Source organism: Gobius niger (assembly GCF_951799975.1).
Source record: "Gobius niger genome assembly, chromosome: 1".
Taxonomy (NCBI): Eukaryota; Metazoa; Chordata; class Actinopteri; order Gobiiformes; family Gobiidae; genus Gobius; species Gobius niger.
This window is the reverse complement of record NC_136852.1, coordinates 2581043-2606745: the sequence shown is the minus strand read 5'-3', so window position 1 is coordinate 2606745 and position 25703 is coordinate 2581043. Positions and strand designations below refer to the sequence as shown.

At 46.2% G+C, this 25703-nt stretch overlaps 1 protein-coding gene and 1 long non-coding RNA gene across 2 annotated transcripts; both read left to right on the top strand.

The window, feature by feature from the left end:
- Window positions 1-1028: 1028 nt before the first annotated feature.
- LOC306969187 (alpha-2-macroglobulin-like) lies at window positions 1029-23036 on the top strand (the record flags this gene model as incomplete). The annotated part of the gene is made up of 33 exons (XM_079564787.1): window positions 1029-1105; window positions 2476-2662; window positions 3476-3632; window positions 3700-3752; window positions 5666-5686; window positions 5752-5917; window positions 6359-6443; window positions 6556-6679; window positions 6914-7028; window positions 7180-7289; window positions 8226-8384; window positions 10824-11048; window positions 11266-11323; window positions 12338-12483; window positions 12546-12695; window positions 13999-14154; window positions 14245-14371; window positions 15468-15594; window positions 15797-16022; window positions 16086-16212; window positions 16275-16396; window positions 16471-16522; window positions 17052-17135; window positions 17581-17757; window positions 18926-19001; window positions 19123-19279; window positions 19948-20022; window positions 20108-20270; window positions 20551-20732; window positions 20792-21016; window positions 21097-21209; window positions 21332-21422; window positions 22977-23036. 33 exons carry the CDS (start codon window positions 1029-1031, stop codon window positions 23034-23036), a joined length of 4173 nt encoding a protein of 1390 aa, XP_079420913.1.
- Window positions 23037-23332: 296 nt separating this feature from the next.
- Window positions 23333-25059, top strand: LOC306977208. The gene is made up of 3 exons (XR_013793813.1): window positions 23333-23401; window positions 24801-24906; window positions 24978-25059. It is a non-coding gene; the product is annotated as an uncharacterized lncRNA (long non-coding RNA).
- The last annotated feature ends 644 nt before the right edge of the window (window positions 25060-25703 follow it).

Genomic DNA, 25703 nt, shown 5'->3' with positions numbered 1-25703 from the left:
CATTTGAACTTGTACATGTTTCCATTGGATCAGCTAATATGTGTCTCTCTCTCTAAAACCGAAAAATCCTGTTAGAAATCTAGGAGTGATCATGGACTTGGACTCAGAGAGACTTATCCATGTGTTTGTCTCCAGCAGGTTAGACGACTGTAACGGCTGCAGAACATCCAGAACCAGGAAATACCACCATATTAGTCCAGTGCTCCGGTCTCTGCACTGGCTTCAGTCGCTCAGAGAAGAGACTTTAACCTCTTAACTCCCGCCTGAACCGAGAGGATCTTTTTCCTCACGTCATCAGATTTTTTTTCCCAGCATTTTTTGTTGGGTATTTAACTCATTTTTGTAACTTTTCTGTCATTTTTTGTCACATTTTTGTCTTTTTTTTGTCACATTTTTGTCATTTTTTTGTCAAATTTTCCGTCGTTTTTTTAAGCAATTTTTTGCCATTTTTTGTCACATTTTTGTCATTTTTTTGTCACATTTTTGTCTTTTTTTGTCATTTTTTGTCAATTTTTTGTCATTTTTTGTCACATTTTTTGTCATTTTTTGTCACATTTTTGCCACTTTTTTGTCACAATTCCATCATTGTTTTCGTCTGTTTTGTTGCTATTTTCCCAGAAGCTTTTGGACTGGGGTAAAGCCAAACTAGAGAAAATGTGCTCGGTTCAGGTGGGAGTTAAGGGGTTAAAACAGCCCTGCACCAGAGTCCATTTCTGACACATTAGAGCTGTATGAACCATCTCAGGGAGGGGCTCAAGCCGATATCTGGCTGAAAACCGTTCTTTTTGCCCATGAATATTACACTGAAAGTATTTTATCTGCACTCTTGCCTTTTACTGTAATTGATTATTTTTTATGTAGATTCTTTATTGATTTAATCTGTTTTTTGAATTGCCTTGTGTAAGAATTGTGCTCTACAAATAAACAGAATTGAACTGACAGAGTTTCAGTGTTTGCTCATTGATTTTGGACACTGACAGAGGGGCCGAGGTTCAGAAAGAGCGTTTGGAGCTGAGCCTCACTCAGAGATGGGACGTCCCGGCAGCAGCGCGGCCCTGGCCCTGCTCCTGTTCTCGGCTTTGAGCCTCAGGACCAATGCAGAACCGTGAGTAATATACATTACAAACATTATTTTTCAGTGTTAAGCCCCATGAGTTCAACCCAGCACTTCGGGAAGTTCCTTTTTTTCTCAGTGGAAACTCAAAGGAAAACATTCAATACAGGATTTGAATCAGTTGCGTCACAAAAATCGAATGCAGATTTTTCAAATATTAACAATCCGTAGTTTTGTTCCATGTTTTCCTCGTCCTCGTCCCAGCTCAGACATGAACTATACTTTTAAAAGGTCCGTTGAAAAAAGGGTTAATATCTAAGAGATGTAATGAAGTGTCAGATATGGAATATGTGCCTTCACTTGATCACCTAAAGGAAGTTTGACAACAGGACATTGGAATAAACATCAGTGTGTCTCAATGGACTAAAGCTGAAGACACGTCCACTCTGGCTCCAACTCAAACACAGGAAACATCTTTCCAGAATGTTCCATGGGCTGAACACAGGAGCAGCTTCACTGACTCACACTTTCAGGAACTGTCCCAACACAACAGTTTACTGGACTCACATTTTCAAACTGAAGTCTGAGGTTTGTGAAACGCAGTTAAACCTCTTCACTCCCACCTGAACCGAGCATTTTCTCCAGTTTGGCTTTACCCCAATCAAAAAGCTTCTTGAGAAAAAAGCACCAAAACAGTGACAAAAAATGAGAAGAAAACAAGGATGTAAACGCAACAAAAATGTGACAAAAATTCAACAAAAATGTGACAAAAATTCAACAAAAATGTGACAAAAATTCAACAAAAATGTGACAAAAATTCAACAAAAATGGGACAAAAATTCAACAAAAATGTGACAAAAATTCAACAAAAATGGGACAAAAACTAAACAAAAATGTGACAAAAATGTGACAAAAATTCAACAAAAAATGACAAAAAACTAAACAAAAATGTGACAAAAAAATCAACAAAAAGTGACAAAAACTCGACAAAAAAATGTGACAAAAACTAAACAAAAATGTGACCAAAATAATAAAAAAAAACATACAAAAGGTGACACAACACAGCAACAACGCGAGGAAAAATATCCGTTTCGTGGGCCTTAGCTTTCAAATGAGGTGCTACACAGGCCTGTATAATGGCCAAAGAGGACAGAATGCATTTGGTTCAGGCGGGGGGTAAGAGGTTAAACCCTGACCCTGAACCTCCAGTAACGGCTAATCTCACCAACAAGCAGAAAACTGTTTTGTATTGGGTGAATTCTGTGTACTGTGGGCCGGTCAGCTTCTTTTTTCTTAGATATGATCTGGCTGGAGTTATTACAGTTTTATATTAAAAAGAGCCAGTCTTCAGAACGGATCCCAAAGACTCTCATTACTGTTTTATTCTAAACCTTCTTCTTCTTCTCTCCTCGTGGCTGCAGGAAGTTCTTGGTGGTGGTGCCCGCGGTGGTGGAGTCCGGTGCTGAGGTCCAGTTCTGCGTCAGCCTCCTGCAGCTGCCGGAGGAGCAGGAGTTCACGGTCACGGTGACTCTGGAGTCCAGAGGAGAGAGGAAAACCATCTACAGTCAGTCTTTCGATGAGGACAAGCACGACTGCAGCTCCTTCCAGGTCAGACGCCCTTCAACCCCTTAACTCCCACCTGAACCGAGCACCTTTTTCTCCAGTTTGGCTTTACCCCAGTCCAAAAGCTTCTGGAAAAAAGGTGTGAAAATAGCAACAAAACTGAGACGGAAATGTGACAAAAAAGTGAGAAAACATTGATGAAAAAGTGACGATAAATTGATGAAAAAGAGGCAAAAGTGTCACAAAAATGTCAAAAGAAATTAACAAAAAATGACCAAAAAAATGACCAAAAAAATGACCAAAAAAATGACCAAAAAAATGACAAAAATGTTACAAAATGTGACAAAAAATTTACAAAAAAATGACAAAAAATGTGATAAAAAATGGACGAAAAAATGACAAAAAATTGATAAAAATTTTATTAAAAATTGACAAAAAATTTGACAAAAAATAACAAAAATGTGATAAAAATTTGACAAAATAATTACAAAAATGTGACATACAAATGACAAACATCTGATGATAAATTTCCCCAAAAATGACAAAAATGTGACCAAAAAATGACAAAAAAATGACAAAAATTTGATTAAAATTTGACAAAAAATGACAAAAAATTGACAAAAAGATGACAAAAAATGTGATAAAAATTACAAAATAAAAAATAACAAATAAAGCTACAAAAATGAGTTGAACACCCAACAAAAAAATGATGGAAAAAAAATGTGATGACGTGAGGAAAAAGACCCTCTCGGTTCAGGTTCAGAGGTTAATGAGCCCAACAAAGTGAGGACAAAGCCCTACAGGAAGAACAAAACACGCTCCACATAGAAAACCCTGTGGTTGGATCATGTTCTCCAGGCTCCGGTGGTGGAGAACTCGGACATCCAGAACTTCGAGGTGGACGTTCAGGGGAAACGGTTTATGAAGAAAGAGACGAGAAAGATTCAGATCCGAAACTACGGCGTGAGGACGTTCGTGCAGTCGGACAAGCCGCTGTACCTGCCCGGACAGACGGGTGAGTGGCAGAGTGGTTAGCCCGTGGTCAGGGGTTCGTGTCCTGACCCGTCTCTCTTTGTCCCCAGTGCATTTCCGGGTGGTGACGCTGGACTCCAGGCTGCGTCCGGCCGTGGGTTCTGTGAGTGAAGCAGTTTATCAGTCTGAGTAAATGTTTGGAGCTGTTGAAATGACTCGGGCTAAAGTGCACAGGCCTGGGCCGGTTCCAGATTTGGGGCATTTCTGGTAAATAAATGTTTACTCAGAAACAACAGCAGGGCCGGCCCGGGACAACTGAAAGAACAGTAGGCGTGTTTATTATTATTACACAAGGGGGCGCTCTTCCAACCTTCTCAGGGTAAATGTGAACTGACTTTCCTCAGAGTTAGACTTCAGGTCAGAAACCGTGAGTCACAGTAACATGAGCTAAACACAGTGAGCTCTTGGTTTGCAGTAAAAGGCCGAGGCCTCATTGCTCTTCAAGTGAAGAAGGAAGTCATGGAGACTCTGCTTTAGACAGAACTTTATACATGTGCTGTAAGAGGTACATTCTGAAACTAAAGTCATAAGTAAATTAAAAAAGAAATAGAGATGATAATTTAACATTAGAAATTAGATTGATGCAAATGAATGTTGAAGAAATATGTATATATTTTATCTGCTGTAAGAGCTGGGACAAACATGACTCTACAGCAGATACACATGACAAGGGTTGGTTTTGTAGAATGAGAGTCATTAATAATTAACTAGTATTTTAATTATATACAGGATTTTTAAATATTTTCTTGTTGCATCCAGCAGAAGTGTAATGTTCTAAAGCAGAGTGTGGCCCCCAGGACTGTTCAAGTATAAAAAGACACCCCCAACATTTTTTAATTTTTATTTAACCTTTAATTCATCACTAATGTTTATTTTGGTTATGTACAATTTACCTGTTAAGGCGTAATTTCTGGTGCTATGCTAACTTGCGCCACAAGATGGCAGTAGCGGCCCGTGCGTAGGAGACTGACGTCCCCGGTCTCGCGCAGAGTTAGCTCAGTTCTGCGTAAGGTTTTCAACTGAAGTCAGCAAAGGCAGAGCCGCGTCTGAAAACTACATTTTGTCTGTTTACAGGTGGGTTGAGAACATGAAGCTCTGTGTGGGCAACATTAGTGGGACAATTGTTCATTTTGGGAAGATGTTTAATTCATGAGAATTGTATGTTTTGAATGTTCTTTGTACAAAACGACAACTGCCGCGAGCGACCGTTAGCGTCCGGTTACTACAGACGTTGGTCCGATATTTTCATTGTTATTTCATATTGTTGACAAACATTGATGTATTGAAGCAGTTGAGTACATTTAGTTTACTGGAGATCTGTAATTAGTCATTCGTATGCCAAGTTTAAGGTTGTTTTTCTTTTTGTAGCTAAATATGTATCAGAGACTGACGTCCCCGGTCTCGCGCAGAGTTAGCTCAGTTCTGCGTAAGGTTTTCAGCTGAAGTCAGCAAAGGCAGAGCCGCGTCTGAAAACTATATTCTGTCTGTTAACAGAATAAAGCCCAAATGTTCCATCCCAGCCTGTGTCTGGCTTCACGGGGGTAACATAAAGCAGAGTCTCCATGACTTCCTTCTTCACTTCTCAGTCTGTGACTGAAGAGCAATGAGGCCTCAGCCTTTTACAGACTCACGTGTCTGACCTACAGTGTAACTCTGCAGCCAATCAGATCACAGAGACTCAGAGTGGGCGGGGCTCAAATGTGACCAAACGCCAAGATCTGAGACAAAAATAAATATTTCAGCTTTAACTGATTGAGACAAAACAATCGATCTGATTTTCAGTAATCGGCAAAACTGAAAATGTGAAAATCACAATTTGTGGAGTTATTATAAAAAGAGTCAAAGAAGTTACGTTTCTAAAACTAAATAGTCAAGCTCATATTGATGATGTAAGAGATGATGTTTGTGAGAGAAACGTATTGTGTGATGACATGAACAAATAAATAAATGAATCGATGAATGAACCGTATTTATAATTTCCTGTTGGATCTGACCGTGTTTGTGCTTCTGTTTCAGTACGACGTCATTGAGATAAAGGTAAAGTCACAGAAATTAAGTGAGTGTTAGACAGAACATTATCATCACTCATTATAATCAATCAGGACCCGCTGGACAACCGCGTGGCACAGTGGTTAGAGCGCAGCTCCGAGGGGAAGATCCTGCAGCTCTCCTACGACCTCACCCCAGAGGCCAGAGAGGGGGATTACAGCGTGTCTGTGACCTCAGGCGGATCCACCACCACACACGGCTTCCAGGTCCAGAAATATGGTGAGAATACTACTACTACTACTACTACTACTACTACTACTACTACTACTACTACTACTACTACTACTACTACTACTACTACTACTACTATTACTACTACTATTACTACTACTACTATTACTACTACTACTACTATTACTACTACTACTACTACTACAAGATAAACAATGAAAAAGGTTCTTATCTGATCTCAGACGTCTCGACCTGCTTCAGTCGATCAAATGAATGCCTATACGATCGACTCGGTATTTGCAGACTTATCATTGGGACGTTTTTTCCTGAAAATCATTCAAACCAATCCTGCCTCAGTCACAGCTTGAAGCTCAGACTCTGGTGAAATAAAATAACATTTGTGACGATCATGATGATAAAAATATATAATCAATGAAACAGAAAGACTCGGATTCTGAATGTTTTTACCGCGCTCTGTTTCTCCTCCAGTTCTCCCAAAGTTCTCTGTGGAAATCAAGGCTCCGGCTGAAGTCAGCATCGCGCTGGAACAGGTGGAGCTCCAAGTGTGTGCGAAGTGAGTCACTCATATAAAACATCTGTGAAGTTTGCTTTGACACAAACTCCCAACACAATCATTTATTAATCATTTATTAATGATTTAATGATGATTTGTTGATCTCCTGCAGATACACGTTTGGTCAGTCGGTGCCGGGGTCAGTGGAGGTTCAGATGTGCAGACTTTATGAACTCAACAGATACAGCAGCCGCCGACTGGACTTAGAGCCTGTGTGCCACAAAGAACAGAAGCAGGTAAACAAAACTACTTCTACTACTTATGCCAATGGGAAACCTTAATATGTCGAAAAAAAGATTTAATGGTTCACCTTTAACCCCTTAAATCTGATGGTTCATCTGACTCCACTAAATAAACAGTAAAATTGTGTTTGTGTTTGTTAATCTACTGTTTTTACACAATCACCACAAGTGGCTCATCTTTCCCCGACTCTCTCCTAATGTTGTACAATATCCTGTGGTGTTTCTCAGGTGGATAAAGGCTGTGCCACGTTCATGGTTCAGACGGATCAGTTCAAGAATGAATCTCTTCCCCAAATGAACAACGAATATTATATCAGAGCTAAGATGACTGAAGCAGGAACAGGTGAGCTCCATCTACAAACTCTGAACACCACGGCTCAGCAGGTTCATTTAAATTAACCACTTATTCTTGTGGTTTAATGCTTTAATGTTTTCAATTTCCTGAACTTCTTTGTCAAAGTGTAAAATTGTTTTTCTTTATATTTTTCCTTCAGATGTTGAGCAGCTCGTGGAGCATAAGGTGAAGCTCTCGTATCAGATCGGGAAAGTGGAGTTCGTGGACGCGCCGAAGAGATACAACGTAGGAGACATCCTGGACGTGAAGGTACAGACCACACACAAACACTGACCTTTTCATGCAACAAACCTGTGGTATGAAAACATATTATACATTTTGTCTCTGAAAATATCTGCATTTTTGACTAAATTTAATGCATAAGGTGCTTTATCTTTATACAATGATTCAATAATTCAAATTGATAATCAGGAGCCACTTTGAATCGGTCCCACAGGAACTGGAAACACTTTTGTCTCTGCCATGTGTTGGTAAAGCCTGTGTCTGTGTGTCTGCGTGTCTGTGTGTCTGTGTGTCTGTGTGTCTGCGTGTCTGCGTGTCTGCGTGTCTGCGTGTCTGTGTGTCTGCGTGTCTGCGTGTCTGCGTGTCTGCGTGTCTGCGTGTCTGCGTGTCTGCGTGTCTGCTTGTCTGCTTGTCTGCTTGTCTGCGTGTCTGCGTGTCTGCGTGTCTGCGTGTCTGCGTGTCTGCGTGTCTGCGTGTCTCTTGTCTGCGTGTCTGCGTGTCTGCGTGTCTCTTGTCTGCGTGTCGGCGTGTCGGCGTGTCGGCGTGTCGGCGTGTCTGCTTGTCTGCGTGTCTGCGTGTCTGCGTGTCTGCGTGTCTGCGTGTCTGCGTGTCTGCGTGTCTGCGTGTCTGCGTGTCTGCGTGTCTGCGTGTCTGCGTGTCTGCGTGTCTGCGTGTCTGCGTGTCTGCGTGTCTCTTGTCTGTGTGTCTGTGTGTCTGCGTGTCTCGTGTCTGCGTGTCGGCGTGTCTGCGTGTCTGCGTGTCTGCGTGTCTGCGTGTCGGCGTGTCGGCGTGTCTGCGTGTCTGCGTGTCTGCGTGTCTGCGTGTCTGCGTGTCTCTTGTCTGTGTGTCTGTGTGTCTGCGTGTCTGCGTGTCTGCGTGTCGGCGTGTCGGCGTGTCGGCGTGTCGGCGTGTCTGCGTGTCTCGTGTCTCTTGTCTCGTGTCTCTTGTCTGCGTTGTGTTCAGGTGAAAGCTGTGCATCACAACGACACTCCGGTCTCCGACACTGAGGTTCACCTCAAAAAATCCAACGGCCAAATCCTGCAGAGCCTTCGGACCGACGGGGACGGACTGGCCGTGTTCAAAGTCAACACCAGCAGCTTCCCCGGAGACTTCGCTCTCAAGGTGAACTTTAACATCACCTCATTCATTCAGACGCTTTATTAAACTTCACAAGATTCTCAATGTGTTATTTCCAAACGTTGGGGCTAAATGTGTCCCTCAAACCTCCTGCAGAATTAAAGCTAATCTCATAGGAAGAGTATATTCCATCCATTCCTTTTCTTCCGCTTTATCCGGGCCGGGTCATGGAGGTCAACCCCGTGAGCTGCTACCTTAACGTGGTGGGGTTGTTTGAGTGCCTGAATGGAGCTCTGTTGTCTGGGACTTTATGCCCCAGGTAGGGTCTCCCATGGCAAACAGGTCCGAGGTGACGGATCAGAAGAACAGCTCAGAAGACTTTCCAGATTCCAAGTTGGAATCGAGTTGGAATCCGCCATGTGTTGGAGTTCACCCCGGTGAACGAGAGGGTCACGGGTTGGGGACAGGTCTCTCACCGTTGTCTCTGCCTACGGGCCCAACATCAGTGCAGAGTACCCGGCCTTCTTGGAGTCCTTGGGACTCAGACTAGGCAGGCCTGAGCGTGTTGTGAGGGTCTGTTGGGAACGTCTGGAAGATCCCTCTGTCAACTCCCACCTCTGGAAGAGCTTCATCCGTGTGGACCTTGTTCTCCTCCTCCATTATATCAGCGGCTGCTCGCAGTTGTGGCCGTAAGGTCTCTTGTGCCTGTCGCAGCGGCAGTCCCCAAACCCGGTGGTTGCGCCCGGAAGCAAGGGATGCCGTCAAGCTGAAGAAGGAGTCCTACCTGGCCTTTTTGGCTTGTGGGACTCCGGAGGCAGCTGAGAGGTACCGGCAGGCCAAGTGTGCTGCAGCTCGGGAGGTCACAGAGGTCTGGGAGAAGCCATGGAGGAGGATTCTCGGTCGGCCTCGAAGACATTCTGGCAAACCATCCATCGCCTCAGGAGGGGGAAGCAGTGCTTCACCAACACTGTTTACAGTGCGGAGGGGGGGGGGGGGGGGGTTAGAAAGCTCCTCGGTGGCTCCGGGGTGGATGAGATGCGCCCTACCTTAAGTCTCTGGATGTTGTAGGACTGTCTTGGCTGACACGTCTCTGCAACATCGCGTGGCGGTCGGGGACAGTGCCCCTGGATTGGCAGACCGGGGTGGTGGTCCCTCTCTTTAAGAAGGGGGACCGGAGGGTGTGTTCCAATTACCAAGGGATCACACTCCTCAGCCTCCCCGGTAAGGTCTACTCCAGGGTGCTGGAGAGGAGGATCTGGCCGATACTCGAACCTTGGATCCAGGAGGAACAATGCGGTTTTCGTCCTGGTCGTGGCACACTGGACCAGCTCTAAACCCTTCATCGAGTCCTCGAAGGTTCGCGAGAGTTTGCCCAACCAGTCCACATGTGTTTTGTGGATCTGGAGAAAGCGTTTGACCGTGTGCCTCGTGGTGCCCTGTCGGGGGTGCTCCGGGAGTATGGGGTCCGGGGCCCTCTGCTATGGGCTGTCCGGTTCCCTGTATGACTGCAGCAGGAGCTTGGTTCGCATTGCTGGCAATACGTCAGACCTGTTCCCGGTGCGTGTTGGTCTCCACAGGGCTGCCCTTTGTCACCGGTTCTGTACATTTCCTTTATGGACAGAATTTCTAGGCGCAGCCAGGGGCCGGAGGGCGTCCGGTTTGGGAGCCTCAGGATCTCATCTCTGCTGTTTGCAGACAATGTTGTTCTGTTGGCTTCAAAGAATCAGGACCTTCAGCTGCTCTGGGGCGGTTTGCAGCCGAGTGTGTCGCGGCCGGGATGAGGATCGGCACCTCCAAATCTGAGGCCATGGTTCTCCTTCCCCTCTACGGGTCGGTGTGGAGTCCTCGCCTCCAGTGGAGGAGTTCAAGTGTCTCGGGGTCTTGTTCTCAGTGAGAGACGGATGGAGCGTGAGATGGACAGACGGATCGGTGCGGCGTCAGCAGTGATGCGGTCGCTGTATCGGTCTGTCGTGGTGAAGAGGGAGCTGAGTCGGGGGAAAGCTCTCGATTTGCCGATCGATCTACGTTCCCACTCTCACCTATGGTCATGAGATTTGGGTAATGACCGAAAGGACAAGATCGTGAATACAAGCGGCCGAAATGAGCTTTTTTTGCAGGGTGGCTGGGGGTGAGGAGCTCAGTTACCCGGGAGGAGCTTGGAGTAGAGTCGCTGCTCCTTCTTGTCGAAAGGAGCAGCTGAGGTGGCTCCTGGTCGCCTCCCGCGGGAGGTGTTCCAGGCATGTCCTATTGGGAGGAGGCCTCGTCGAAGGCCCAGGACACCCTGGTGGGACTATGTCCCCCAGAACAGCTGGAGGAGGTGTGCGTGGATCGGGAAGTCTGGGCATCTCTGCTGAGACTGCTGCCCCCGCGACCCGGCCCCGGATGAAGTGGAAGAAAATGGATGGATGGGTCATGGAGGTGTTTGCATCTACTGTATGACCTCTGGATTTGTGGACCGTGTTCATTCAGTCCTCTTCCTCTCAGGCGAGTCTCTACAGTGAGTACGTGTCGAGCTACAGAAACCCTCACTTCACTGAAGCGTCTCTGCACCTCACGGAGATCAAGCCGCCGTCGCTCCACAGCAAGACCTCCAGCTCTCTGGAGGTGGAGGGCGGGGACCGGACTCTGGCCTGTGAGGGGGAGGAGAGCTTCACCCTGACGTACACCTTCATCGGGGAGGACACAGGCGCCACCACCATCATGTACCTGGTACCACCACCATCAACACACTGTTTCTAATGGAGCAATGTTTGAAAGCCTTAAGACAAATAAAAGAAAACTGCTGACATGAAATCAATTCAATGAAAGTGTGATTATCTCTCATTATGCAGCAGCATCAGCAGTTGTAAACATAGTTGTAGTAACGGGAGCAGTACTTGTGTTTGTGATTGTGTCGACTGAAGAGAATAAACCTCCTCTTCCTCAGGTCCTGTCCAGAGGAGTCATCGTCTATTACGGACAATCCAGCAACTACATGGACACAAGTACGACCGCCCTGCACCGTCACTGACCGGCAGTAACTCATTACAATTACAAAACCTTTATTAGATTATAATGACTTCATCAAGTAACAATCAGTAACTTTTTAGTAATGAAACTGCAAACAACAGAGAAACAAAGTCACAGATTTATGAGGTTCAGGGGCCCGGCACGTTGAAGGGCCCCTGGGCATACATAGAAAAGTGTGTACTCAATACGGGCTGTAAGCTAGTTCCCTCTCTCTTTTCATTCTCCATCACATTTATCAGATGATTTTTTTTACGAGAGAATAAACCCGGACTCAACCAGGTCATTTTTCCCTTCATTGTAGAGAGAGAGAAATCTGACAGAGAGACATACAGTATATACAGATGTTGTTAAGACACTATTTAAATAAATATTGATTATGAGGGGCCCTGAAAAAAATTTAGCCCCGGGGCCCATTTTACTTAAATCCGGCCCTGGCTGATTCTCTCCGTGTTGCGGAGCTAATGTGCTTCATTTCCAACAAAGTTAAGCCATAAGCCACGCCCCCACAAATTCTCATTGGACGAATGCAGTTTAGGGTTAAGGTTAGAACAATGTAGGGGCAGGATCATGTGGCACGGTGGCACAGCGGTTAGCGTTCAGGAGTTTGCATGTTGTCCCTGTGTCTGCGTAGGTTTCCTCAAGGTACTCCAGTTTCTCCTAAAACATGTACAATAGGCCAGGGTGTGTGAGAGTGTGAGTGGGGGACGGCTGAGGCTACAATCCAGCATGGCTTGCTTACATGCATATGTTCATTACCATGCACTGTCCCGATCAAATAAACAAATGAATAGAATAAAAAATCATGGCGTGAAGAAGGTTGGAAGGTTCGAAAGATGTGCCTAATGTCTCTCCATCTCCTTTTCTTATTAAATCCACTGGAAATGCATACTTTTAATATCCTTTTGAGAAAACTAGAGCCATGTTCAGGAACAGTCTTTACTCTGAGTGAGTGAGTGCTCAGCTGCAGGTCGTGTGTTCTGTTCTCTCAGTGACACAGGGGAGTCTGACGTTCAGGATGGACATGACCCCGGACATGGCTCCTGCAGTGACTGTCGTGGCCTACGCCGTGATGCCCAGTGAGAGTGTGATCGCTGCGTCCCACGACTTCAAAACAGAGAAATGCTTCAGTAACAAGGTCTGAGTCCTGGATGGAGCGGCAGGAGGAGTGAGGAGTTCTTATACTTGTGTGTTATCCAGGTGGAGCTGGAGTTTTCTCCTCCCTCCTCGGTGCCTGGGGAGAGCAGTTCCCTGAAGGTCTCGGCGTCTCCTCTGTCTCTGTGTGGACTCAGCGCCGTGGACAAGAGCGTCCTCATCCAGAAACCGGGCAAAACCCTGAATGCAGACAAGGTACTGGACTAGGACTTGGGCAGGAATATAAAGGAGAGTTTGAAAAGGTCACGTAAGGCAGTAATGGGCGATGAGGAACTGCTGAGGAAAATCTGCGACGGAAAAGCATTGAGCACTTTATCTGACAGTCCAGTGAAAGTCAAGTGTTAGACATGAAGCCATAGACCAGTGGATCTCAGTCTTTTAGTCCTGAAATTCAGCAACACGCTGGTTTTTCCATCCAAACAACCTTGGACAGATAAACAGAGATTTAACGCAAATGAAAGTTTCTTCGTATGTGAAGCGTATGTCTCGATCGTCACGGTGTGACTGCCCCGTTACAGACAGCCGAGGTGAGTAGAGTAGCCAAGTAAAAATACAAGCAAAAACTAGTGATGTAAAAAGTAGATGTTTTTAAAATATATATTCCTGAAGAAAAGTAACAAAAACTCAAACAGATATTTTGGGTCAAAACGATTTTTTAGAAATTTGCCTGTAATTGACCTTTATTTTAAGCAGTACTAAATAACTCGTTTACCATAATAAATCCTTCCCGTCGTCCCTCTGGGGGTAATACAGGTGTTTTACCCCCACACCAATCTGTCATCGCAGACCCCCCAATCTGTCTGCGATGACAGATTGGGGGGTCTGTCATCGCCCCCTGGTGTCTCTGCCCAGAAAAACACAATTGCAACTTGACTGCCATCGGACCGGAGCCACCAATACACACTGATAGAATCATGAAGAAGAAGCTAACATGCTAACGGTAAAGGTAACTGCGGGCTAGCACCACTTAAACAGTATTTACAGCCAGGTTTGAGTGAAACTAAATATTTCCATTGTGTAACTGGATGAACAATATCCCTCTGTCCCTTTGTCTTTCCTGTCATGCTACAACACCTGCAGTGTCGCTTATGGCCTCTCAAGTACCTTTTTGATTCTACTAGTGTGTATTGGGTCTCAGGGAAAGGAGCAGGAAAACCTGCAAGTGTGGTTTTGTGGCCAGAGACACCAGGGGGAGATGAAAACCCCCCCCCGTCATCACATTAACACTTGTATTACCCCCACAGGGACTACGGGGAGGATTTATTAAGGTAAACAAGTTACTTAGTACTGCTTTAACCAGGAAAGTCCCGCTGAGATAAAGAATCTCTTTTCAGGGGAGTCCTAGCCCCAGAGGGGAACCTGTTGTACATGTTTTTAGTGGTAGTGGCACTAGTTTGAGAGAGACGAATGACCTTGGATGAAACTGTTTGCCTGAGCTCCTCTACAGCAGGACTACAATAGGCCTAATCCCAGACTAAAGCCGGTCTGACCTGTGCAGATCTTCGGGCTCCTGCCGGTGACGAAGGCGCGGAGTTTCCCTCATGAAGTGGAGGACCATATGGGGTGTATGAAAGTTCGAAACAGAAGATCAGTCCTGTATCCGAGGCCTTACCCAGAGTCTGGGGACAAGAACGACGTCTACAACATCCTGAAGGTGAGACGCCTTGAAGGCCATGAAACCTTGTGTTAAACCGCTGAGAGAGCACGTCAAATATGAATATTAATAATCCTTATATCTTCACAGGAAAAAGGACTGAAAATGGCGACCAACCTGTTCATCCGCAGTCCGTCCTGTGTGAACTTCAGAGGGACAGAGTACCACCAACAACGTGAATACTACCGCCACCACTACCCCTTGATGAGATCCCGTGGTGAGCTGCTTATACCGTCCTGATCAAGTCTAAGACCAGCTGAAAAATGAGAAAACAAGTCACACTTTCCAATTAGAGCATCAATCTGCAACAAGAAGAAAAGGGATGTTTTGAGTAAAGATTTTATTGAAAACAATAGTCTGTTTTTACAGCTGATCAAAGGTTTAGGACCACATGACTTTAAAATCCCAAATCTGCACAAACATGTGGATTCAGAGCCATTTTCTGTCGTGACTTTGTCCAGATGGCAAAGGCAAAAAACAAAGTGTTGTTTTGATCGTGGTCGGGTTGTTGAGCTGCATAAGCAGAGGCTCCCGAGGTGGATCGCAGTATGACAGGCATTTGGAATTTCTTAAAAGATCCTGAGGGCTATGGAACAAAAAAGTGAAGTGGAAGACCCGTAAAAATGTCCCCAGCTCGGAGCCGGAGGATCTGATTGGCCGAAGGATCCTCGGCGCAAATGGAGTCGTTACTGGAGCCGGCGACAGGACAAAGTCATGACGGTGTGAAAACCGTCCACCAGAAATAAACTATTTCAGTTTATTAGTTGTTTTCAGTAAAAGGTTCACTCAATTATTTTTTGTGTCACTCTGATTTCTTCTTGTTGCACATTGAAGTGTTATTTCGATTTTTATCTTACCAGTCTGTCAGCAGTCTGTCGTTTGGATCTTGTCTTTAAAGGTGCACTATGCAACTTTTTATGTAAAAAAAATTAAGTTGAGATTAATAGTTGTCTGTGTAGGCTTTCAGTCGTACAGGAGTTGTCCAGCTTGAAAGAAGAAGTTGAGATGAATAGGTATTTGACCATTCAGTGCATGCTTGGGTGTTAGCATAGCGTCTTTACTTACCTTCCCGACGGCCTGTAGGGGGCGCTCCAGGATCAAGGGCAGGATCTTGTGTCTCAAAACGCAGACAACAGCATGACATTTTGCCTCAGTAGAAGCACTTTGTGATGTTGCCACTCCAGACTTGGCACATTGAAGTGGGTGGAGACGCACATTTCCCTCCGACCACATCGACGCACTGATCTCAACTTTTTCAACACAAAAAGTTGCCTAGTTCACCTTTAAACATCGATCTGACGTCTCTTTTCTAGTTGCTGCTAGTCCTGGACTTGCAGGGAACTTCGGACAATATGGCAGCGGTCCTCCACCTCCTCCCCCGCTGGAGACGGTCCGGACCTTCTTTCCCGAGACCTGGATCTGGGACCTGGTGGAAGTGGGGTGAGTGCTTTCACAAGGAGGTCACAGGTTCAACACCCAGATCACATGGGAGCCCAGCGCAGAGTTTGCATTTTCTTCCTGTGCTTTCCGGATCTCGAGAGCTTCAAGGAGCGTGACTTACATTCAGCTGAAGCAACATCAGAACAAAAACAGTCACGAAACAACTTAAACTCGTATGGTAACCTCTGACTTGGTTCCTCAGGGCGTCGGGCAGTGCGGCCCTGGCCCTCTCCGTCCCCGACACCATCACCACGTGGGAAACCGAGGCCTTCTGTCTGTCGCCGCACGGGTTCGGACTCGCGCCTCGTCAGCAGCTCACCGTCTTCCAGCCGTTCTTCCTGGAGCTGTCGCTGCCCTACTCCATCATCCGCGGAGAGAGCTTCGAGCTGAAGGCCACGGTCTTCAACTACCTCTCCTCCTGCATCATGGTGAGTGTCCAGGCAGGCCAATGAAGGGGAAAACTGCTTCAACATCTTTCTTTGTGTCCTCAGGTTCACGTGACTCCGGCCGCCTCCTCAGACTTCACGCTGACCCCTCTGTCCGGAGACCTGTACACGTCCTGCCTCTGTGGGAGCGAGACCAAGACCCTGAGCTGGGCCATGCTCCCCACGACCCTCGGTACAGACGCTCTTTTACCATTCGGACTGTTTGAGCTCAATGACCGTGTGTGTTTCCTGCAGGTGAGGTGAACGTGACGGTGAGGGCGGAGGCCGTCCCGTCTCAGGTGCAGTGCGACAACGAGGTGCTGAGCGTCCCGGACAGAGGCCGCGTGGATGTGGTCACCAAACAGCTGCGGGTCAAGGTCTGCGCCTCAAACTGCACCAGAAACCAGCTTCAACAACAGCGTTATTTAACTCACTGTGTTTCATGTTTCAGGCTGAGGGAACGGAGGTGGTGAAGACCTACAACTGGCTGCTCTGTCCCAAAGGTCCAACACATTCATATTAGGGGGAAATGTTGTTCACTGAGGGGAAAGTGCAGTTTGAATGGTCACTTGCAGATCCCAAAGGCAGCAGTGGTTCAAACGTTTAACACCAGGTCCAATCAGGCCGAGAGCAAGATCAAAGATAAAAATGGGTAGAAATCCATCATGCAACAATGTAGGCACATGTAAACAACTTTTGCAGCTTGTTTTCTGAGTTAATATACAATACAGTGACTTATTTTCATTTCCTAGCTTTGAACTTACCTTGCTCTTCCATAAACATAGGCGTGTCCTCTCCTCCTCCGTTTGTCTTGCTCTCCTCTTTGTATTTCTCTGTACTGTCTGTAGCATCTCCTTCCTTGTGCTACCAAGGTCTGAAGCAAACGAGCTCAGGGTCCTGGAGTGTTCAATCAAGCTGCTAACCCTGTAGTTTACAGCTCTACAAACATGTTGGGATTCTTGTATTCATTGATCATGTCTTTCATGTCTCTGTCCAGTCCTGGTTTAACCCTGTAAACTGTGGTTGTTTCAGGGGAGACTCTGAAGGAGCAGGTGGAGCTGTCTCTCCCTGCGAACGTCATCCCGGGATCAGACCAAGCCTCCGTCTCTGTCCTCGGTAAAACATCACTCTCCATACTATACTTTGTCTTTAAAGACCTCTGTGTCCTCTGTCTTTAAAGACCTCTGTGTCCTCTGTCTTTGAAGTCCTCCGTGTCCTCTGTCTTTAAAGACCTCTGTGTCCTCTGTCTTTAAAGACCTCTGTGTCCTCTGTCTTTAAAGACCTCCGTGTCCTCTGTCTTTAAAGACCTCCGTGTCCTCTGTCTTTAAAGACCTCCGTGTCCTCTGTCTTTAAAGACCTCCGTGTCCTCTGTCTTTAAAGACCTCCGTGTCCTTTGTCTTTAAAGACCTCCGTGTCCTCTGTCTTTAAAGACCTCCGTGTCCTCTGTCTTTAAAGACCTCCGTGTCCTCTGTCTTTAAAGACCTCCGTGTCCTCTGTCTTTAAAGACCTCTGTGTCCTCTGTCTTTAAAGACCTCCGTGTCCTTTGCTCTTGTGACTCCAGGGGACATTCTGGGCCGGGCCCTGAAGAACCTGGACGGTCTGCTGCAGATGCCGTACGGCTGTGGGGAGCAGAACATGGCTCTGCTCGCCCCCAACATCTACATCCTCCAGTACCTGCAGGACACGCAGCAGCTCAGCCCAGAGGTCAAGGAGCGCGCCTTCAAGTTCCTCAGCAGCGGTGAGCTTCAGCCTGATGCCCTTCCTTCCCCTGTTCTCCTGCTGCCACATGTCCTCCTGTCAAATACCTTTGCACTAAATTAGTTAATATTATGAAAGTGAACAATCGAGATATGCAAAGGGTCTGAGAGAGCTGGAAACTACGGCACGATTTGTGATTCTGATATTTTATATACAGCATGTTTTATTTTTCATGAAATTGAGCATTGAGTTCCATATAAACTTTTAAAACTGCTGTTTAACATCACGGGTCTCAGTCATTACGTTTCAGCTTCATCAGGGAGTTGTCAGAAAAACACTTTCTCCCGATTCAGCGTCATAAATGCATTCTCCGAATCACAAGCTACAACACGATATTTGTCTCATATTCAAACCATATTATCTGTAAAGATAATTAGACTCTCCTTAACACAATGATGCTGTACGTGCAGAGGGTGATGAGCGGAGGCAGTGGCAGCAACAATCCGCCCTGCAGGTTGTGGGACACTCGTTTGTTATTAGTGAGAATAGTTTGCAGTTGGTTCTAAGCGGCTGCAGAGCAGACGAACATGATTCTTCTGCAGTGAGTTTTTATTGGCAGGAGCCAAAGGAAGAGGCTCAATGATTCTGATTGGCGAACATTTCTAAAATCCTCAGGTTAAGTTACGTCGCAGGAGCGCAAACCTCGATTTGGTAAAGGTTAATCGTGCAGCCCTACTAGAAACGAGTTTAGGCAAAAGCTGAGAGATTTTACTCAACTACTTCTACTTTCAAAATTAAAACTTAATAATAACCTTCAGGTGGTGCAGCTTTAAGTGTCGGATTCAGTTTGTTCAGTTTTAGTTGAGTCTGTCTTCACACTATTGTCACTACACTACTGTGTGAATGTAGGTGTGAGTGCATACAGTGTGTATGAGTGTGACTGACAAAGTTTTATACAAATGTTGTATTTATGTATTTTATTATTGTAAACTGTGTAGAAAGGCCCAACCAGGGACATGAGCTGCGAGCTAGCACTAGCTACAAGCTGTTCATGCATCGCATCAGCTGCAAATATTAATTGTAACTATGTTGATTGTATCGTCCCTGATAAATAAAAAAAATAAAAAAATACATAATAAAATACAGTCCTGTGCCTCACATCGCCCCTTCTTATCATGAAAAGGTCTTATGAGACTTTTGTTTTGCAGGATACCAGAGGCAGCTGAACTACAAGCACAGAGACGGCTCGTACAGCGCGTTCGGCCGCGGCGACGGAAACACATGGTGAGGGTTCTCAACCACCGGGTCAGGGCCTGAAGGAGACACACAGTGGCAAAACCCGACTTTTAGTGATTAAGTACTGGCTCTATGTTCCTACTATGACCGCTTTTCCTCTGTGTTTCAGGCTGACCACGTTCGTGCTGCGGTGCTTCTCTAAGGCGTCCAAGTTCGTCTACATCGACCCGCAGAAGCTGGACCAGTCCCGGAGATGGCTCCAGAGCCGACAGAGGGAGGACGGCTGCTTCCTGCCTTCAGGGAAACTCTTCAACAACCGTATGAAGGTCAGGGAACTCTTCAACAACCGTATGAAGGTCAGGGAACTCTTCAACAACCGTATGAAGGTCAGGAAACTCTTCAACAACCGTATGAAGGTCAGAAACTCTTCAACAACCGTATGAAGGTCAGAAACTCTTAAACAACCGCATGAAGGTCAGAAACTCTTCAACAACTGTATGAAGGTCAGGGAACTCTTCAACAACCGTATGAAGGTCAGGAAACTCTTCAACAACCGTATGAAGGTCAGGAAACTCTTCAACAACTGTATGAAGGTCAGAAACTCTTAAACAACTGTATGAAGGTCAGAAACTCTTCAACAACTGTATGAAGGTCAGGAAACTCTTCAACAACCGTATGAAGGTCAGGAAACTCTTCAACAACCGTATGAAGGTCAGAAACTCTTCAACAACTGTATGAAGGTCAGGAAACTCTTCAACATCCGTATGAAGGTCAGGAAACTCTTCAACAACCGTATGAAGGTCAGCTCAATACGGAGACCGCCTGACCTATAAACAGGAGTTTTCATCTATTTTATTTTTCTGGGTTGTTTGATCATTGGACTGGGCGCCCAATGGGAAAAACATAAATTGCTGCCATGACCATGTTCCATATTCCTGAACTCTCATCTTTACATTCTTCTCATTAATCCTGGTTCTTCTGCTGCTGTTTTCAGGGAGGAGTGTCCGACAACGTCACCCTCAGCGCCTACATCACTGCTGCTTTCCTGGAGATGAATGTTTCCACAACTGTAAGGAATAAACTCTCACTACCACAGTTACTGCTGCTGTTGCTTCATCTACGTATTACCACTGTCCCTCTGTGTGTTCTTGTAGGACCCGGTGCTGCAGAAGAGCCTGTCTTGCCTGAGGAACCACACGGAGAACATGGAGAACGTCTACACCACGGCGCTCATGGCCTACGTGTTCAGTTTGGCCGGAGACACAGAGACACGAGCTCAGCTCCTGAAGAGGCTGTACTCACAGGCGCACGAGGGAGGTACGACTGATGCATCATGGTCCCTCACATATTAAGCCTTTTCTTGCTTTTTTGGAAACATATCTCGGAATAACATTTTGAAGTCATGTGGAGACGCCATTTATTTTTGTTGCTCATGTCACTTCCAGAGCTCCACAATCATCTGCCCATTACCACTAATCATTACAAAGATGGTGAACAGCAGTAGCTCAGATAAAGCTTGACTTAAGGGAACTATTGTGACCCTGTGACGTCTGTACGGGTGTGTTCGGGCCTGTATTACACTCCTCTGTGTCTCCAGGCGGGTTCCTGCACTGGTCCGCCGCCTCCTCCGCCTCCCTGTCGGTGGAGACCTCCGCGTACGTGCTGCTGTCCACCCTCACGCAGCCCCAGGTCGGTGTGGAGGAGCTGGGATACGCCTCTAAGATCGTCCGCTGGCTCACGGGCCAACAGAACCCCTACGGCGGCTTCAAGTCCACTCAGGTACCGGCTCTCTTTCTCAGTATCAGCGGCAGTGCTAATGAGCTGTAATTCCTCTGTAGGACACGGTGGTGGCGCTGCAGGCCCTGGCGCTGTACTCCACTCTGGTCTACAGTCCCGATGGCTCCAGTTCTGTGGTGGTGCAGGCTCCTCCCGGCGCCACAGACCCATCCATGTCCTTCACCGTGGACCAGAGCAACAAGCTGCTGTACCAGGAGCGGCCACTGGAGAGCGCTGTGGGGCAGTACGGCCTGGAGGTGACGGGGAGCGCCTGTGCCTCCGTGCAGGTGAGGGGTGGGAGGGCCTTTGATGTGGGGGGGTCTCAGCGAGTGAATCCTGTCCTCAAAGAGTCGTCTGTTTGGCTCAGATCTCGACCCACTACAACATCCCGACGCCGCGGGACGAGCAGAGCGTGGGGGTGAAGGCGGAGGCGCACATGGAGTGTAACTCCACCGTCCTGACGCTCAACCTCACGGCTCAGTAAGAACACGGACAGTTACTGCAGGGGGCAGTAGAAGTACTTTCTACTCAGGCCGGGATGTTTTAGAATCACTGTATCAAACTATTATTCAGGCAGAAACTCGTTTGTTGTTTTCCTGCAGTTACTTTGGAGAACAGAGCAGCTCCAACATGATCATCCTGGACGTGAAGATGCTGTCAGGCTTTGTCCCGGACCAAAGAGACCTCAACAATGTGAGTTACTACTACTACTACTACTACTACTGCTACTACTGCTACTACTACTACTGCTACTGCTACTGCTACTACGACTACGACTACGACTACGACTACTACTACTAAGTTTCAAGTTTCAAGTTTCAAGTTTAATGGTTTTGTATAGCCCAATATCACAACAGAAGTCGCCTCAAAGGGCTGCAACAAACATCAAGGCAATAAAACACAGCAATAAATATGACAATTAAAAGTTCAGGTGAATCCAGGCAAATATAATGTCCAAAGGTAGCGATGAGCGGCGCGGGCGTCCCCCGTCCTTAGACTCTCCAGTACGGCAAGGAAAAACTCAAAAACCCGGCAGGAGAAAAGAGAAACCTTGGGGAGAACCACAGAAGGAGAGATCCACTCCCATGGACGGACAGGCTATAGAGACCCAGGGCCGAAGGATCCCTCAGCAGACGGGCCAAGATCACAGACAGTCCAGTCCTCAGATTCCAGAATGCCAGTTCCTCCGTTCACCCAGGTTCCTCCATTCGATCTAGACAGGCACTCCCGAGGGGGAGTGGGACAGGAGACACCATGTGAATAGTGATGAACAGACTACAGATAAATTAAGTATTGTATCATGATAAAACAAAGTCTGCAGTAAGAAGAAGAGGATAGCGCTCAGTGGACCGTACTTCCCACAGCAGTGTTTCTCCTGAGGCAGCTTTACTTCAGGCTGTGGGTTAGTGCTTTACCTAACTGACCTGATTATAAGCTAATTCGAAGAGGTACGTTTGAGCCTAGTCTTAAATATAGGGACTGTGTCTGCTTCTTTAACGTGGGCTGGGAGTTTATTCCACAAAACCGGAGCTTGGAGCTAAAGGCTCGGCCTCCTACAGTAATTTTGGAGACTCGAGGAATTACTAGTTGCCCTGAGTTTTGAGAGCGGAGAGCTCTGGTTGGCTGATATGGAATGACAGCGTCTTGGAGATAAAGCGGAGCTAAACCCTTTATGGATTTAAATGTGAGGAGCAGGATTTTAAATTTTATTCTAAACTCAACAGGAAGCCAATGGAGAGACTTTAGCACAGGTGTAATGTGTTCTCTTCTCTTTGTCCGGGTTAACAATCTTGCAGCTGCATTTTGAACTAATTGAAGACTTTTCAGGGAGCTTTTAGGGCACGCTGCCAGCAGGCTGTTGCAGTAATCCAGCCTTGAAGAGACAAATGCGTGAATAAGTTTTTCTGCATCGCTCTTAGTTTGGATATTTCGTATTTTAGTAATGTTGCGCAGGTGAAAGAACGCTATTTTACAAGCCTAGTTTATATGTGTTTTAAAAGAGAGGTCTTGGTCAAACAGAACTCCGAGGTTTTTTACTGTTGTGCTCGTTGATATGCTAATATTATCCAGGGAGATGATCTGTTGAGATAAAGACTCTCTCAGTTTTTGAGGGCCTAATATAATAACCTCGGTTTTGTCCGGGTTAAGAAGGAGGTAATTTGCTGTCATCCATGTCTTTATGGCTTTTACGCAGGAGCTAAGTGTTTCTAATTTATCTGTCTGACCTGGTTTTATTGATAAATACAGCTGTGTGTCGTCCGCATAACAGTGAAAATTTATATTGTGATTTCGGATTATGTTACCTAATGGAAGAATGTATAGTATAAATAGAATTGGCCCGAGCACTGAACCTTGTGGCACCCCATAGCACACTTTGGAACACGGTGAAGACTTTTGGTTTACATTAACGAATTGTTGCCTGTCAGATAAATAAGATTTAAACCAGGAGAGGGCTGTTCCCCCTACTACTACTACTACTACAACTACAACTACAACTACAACTACAACTACAACTACAACTACAACTACAACTACTGCTACTGCTGCTACTTCTACTACTACTACTACTACTACTACTGTTAATCCTTGTGTCTGTGTTGCAGCTGCAGCTCGAGGACCTCGTGGATCGTGTGGAGCAGAAAGACGACCATGTTCTGATCTACATCCGGGAGGTGAGTTCCCTCTGTGTTTTTACAGCTTTAAAATTGTTCCTTTTGCACTATGTTCTTTTGTATTATTTTATTGTATGGATTTTGGGGGTGGGCAGCTGGGCGCTTATCAGCTCTTGCTTCGACCCATTCCTTTTGAGTAGAGTTTTAACTGCTCAAATAAACAAATAAACTAAACTAAACTGAGATAAGCCTTTATTGATCTCACATTGGAGAAATGAACTTGCTACATTCAGCTCTTAGAAACACTCGGGGTGAGCAGATAGGCAGAAAGGAAAAAACGATTACGGTAAATAATAAATAGTGATATATCTTATATGCAATGACTACCAAGGACTTTGTGGGGACAAACAATATAAACAGTAAATAATAAGTAAACAGACTATAACAAAAATGTTATAGTCAGTATTAGCAGTGCAGGTTTACATCATAGAGCAAGTGGTTTATAAAGTGATTTAAAAACAGGGATTATTGTGTGTATTTCTTCAGTCTGTTCTTTTTCCGCTCTGTGCGGCCCGGGGCCCAGCGTACGGCAGCGTAGTGGAGAGCAGAGGCCACCACAGAGTCATAAAGAGTCCTGAGCAGAAGCCTCAGTCTCCTCAGAAGGACCTCAGTCTCCTCAGAAGGACCTCAGTCTCCTCAGAAGGACCTCAAGTCTCCTCAGAAGGACCTCAGTCTCCTCAGAAGGACCTCAGTCTCCTCAGAAGGACCTCAGTCTCCTCAGAAGATGGAGGCGACTTTGGCCCTTCTTGGTCCAGCTTATTGTTGAGATGAACACCCAGGTACTTGAAACTGTCCACCTCCTCAGTGTCCTCCCCTGGATGTTCAGCGGTGTGTGCGGTAGTGACCTCCTCCTGAAGTCGATCACCATCTCTCCCCCCCCGCAGCAGCGCCGGTCTGATGGTGATGAAGGCACTGAAGAAGTCAAAGAACATGACCGTCTCAGCGCTCCAAGTAGGAGGTCAAGACGACTGGTCTGTAGTGGGCCAGTTCCCTGGCATGCGCTGTTTTAGGAACCGGGATCACACAGGAGGTCTTCCACAGGAGGTCTACCACAGGAGGTCTTCCACAGGAGGTCTTCCACAGGAGGTCTTCCACAGGACTGGGACCTTCTCCAGGCTGAGGCTCAGGTGGTGGATGTGCTGAGGACCTCGGAGAGCTGGTCTGCACAGGTCTTGTACATCAAACAATTGATCCTGGAGCGCTGTAGAGGCCGCCATAATTGAAAATACACTCATACAGCGAGTTTGCGTCTAAACCCTGCATCAGCTACATGAGAAGAACAAGTTGCTGAATAAAAGTTTAGAAAAGGTGGTGCAGTGATGAGTTCTGGAGCTGAATGTTGCACTTTATTAGTTTTTTGGCTCCTCCTCCTTTACTCCTGCTGTTCCTCTGTTCACAGTTGTCCAAGGACCAAACCGTGTCGTACCTTCTGCGTCTGGGGAAGGAGACGGACGTTCAAAACCTCAAACCTGCCGTGGTCAAGATCTACGACTACTACTCACCAAGTACTGCCAGAATACTCACGTACTTTTGCTTTAAAGTACTGCATTAATCCATGTTCCTGTGTGTCCCTCAGGTGACCGGGCGGAGTCGGAGTACACCTCGCCCTGCGCCGCTCCCACAGACCAGAACTGAACACGTTTGTAAAGATCCTCGAGGTAGGGGGCACTCGGAGAATAAAGGAACAGCTCAAGGGGTACGCCAGACAAACCAGACTGGGTACCACTGCGGGAGGTCACAAAATAAAACCTGGTTTAATCCTACGCTTGATCTTGACCTCTGCTGCTCAGGATGCCGGGCCGGCGAGTGTTTGATGAAGAGTTAAATGTGTGAATAAAGTTACTTTTGTGAATCAATCAGTGTGTGGGAATTATTGAGCTGCTCCTTCGTCTCCTCCTTCGCTGCCCTGAGTATTCTAAACAACAATAAACCATATATAACTATTCAGCTCTTCCTGTTCCTTCCTTCCTGTTCTCTCATCAAAAACAGCTCTTGTACATGTTTCCATTGGATCAGCTAATATGTGTCTCTCTCTCTAAAACCGAAATATCATGTTAGAAATCTAGGAGTGATCATGGACTTGGACTCAGAGAGACTTATCCATGTGTTTGTCTCCAGCAGGTTAGACGACTGTAACGGCTGCAGAACATCCAGAACCAGGAAATACGACCATATTAGTGCAGTGCTCCGGTCTCTGCACTGGCTTCAGTCCCTCAGAGAAGAGACTTTAACCTTTTAACTCCCGCCTGAACGGATCCCATTTTCTCCAGTTTGGCTTTACCCTAATCAAAAAGATTCTTGG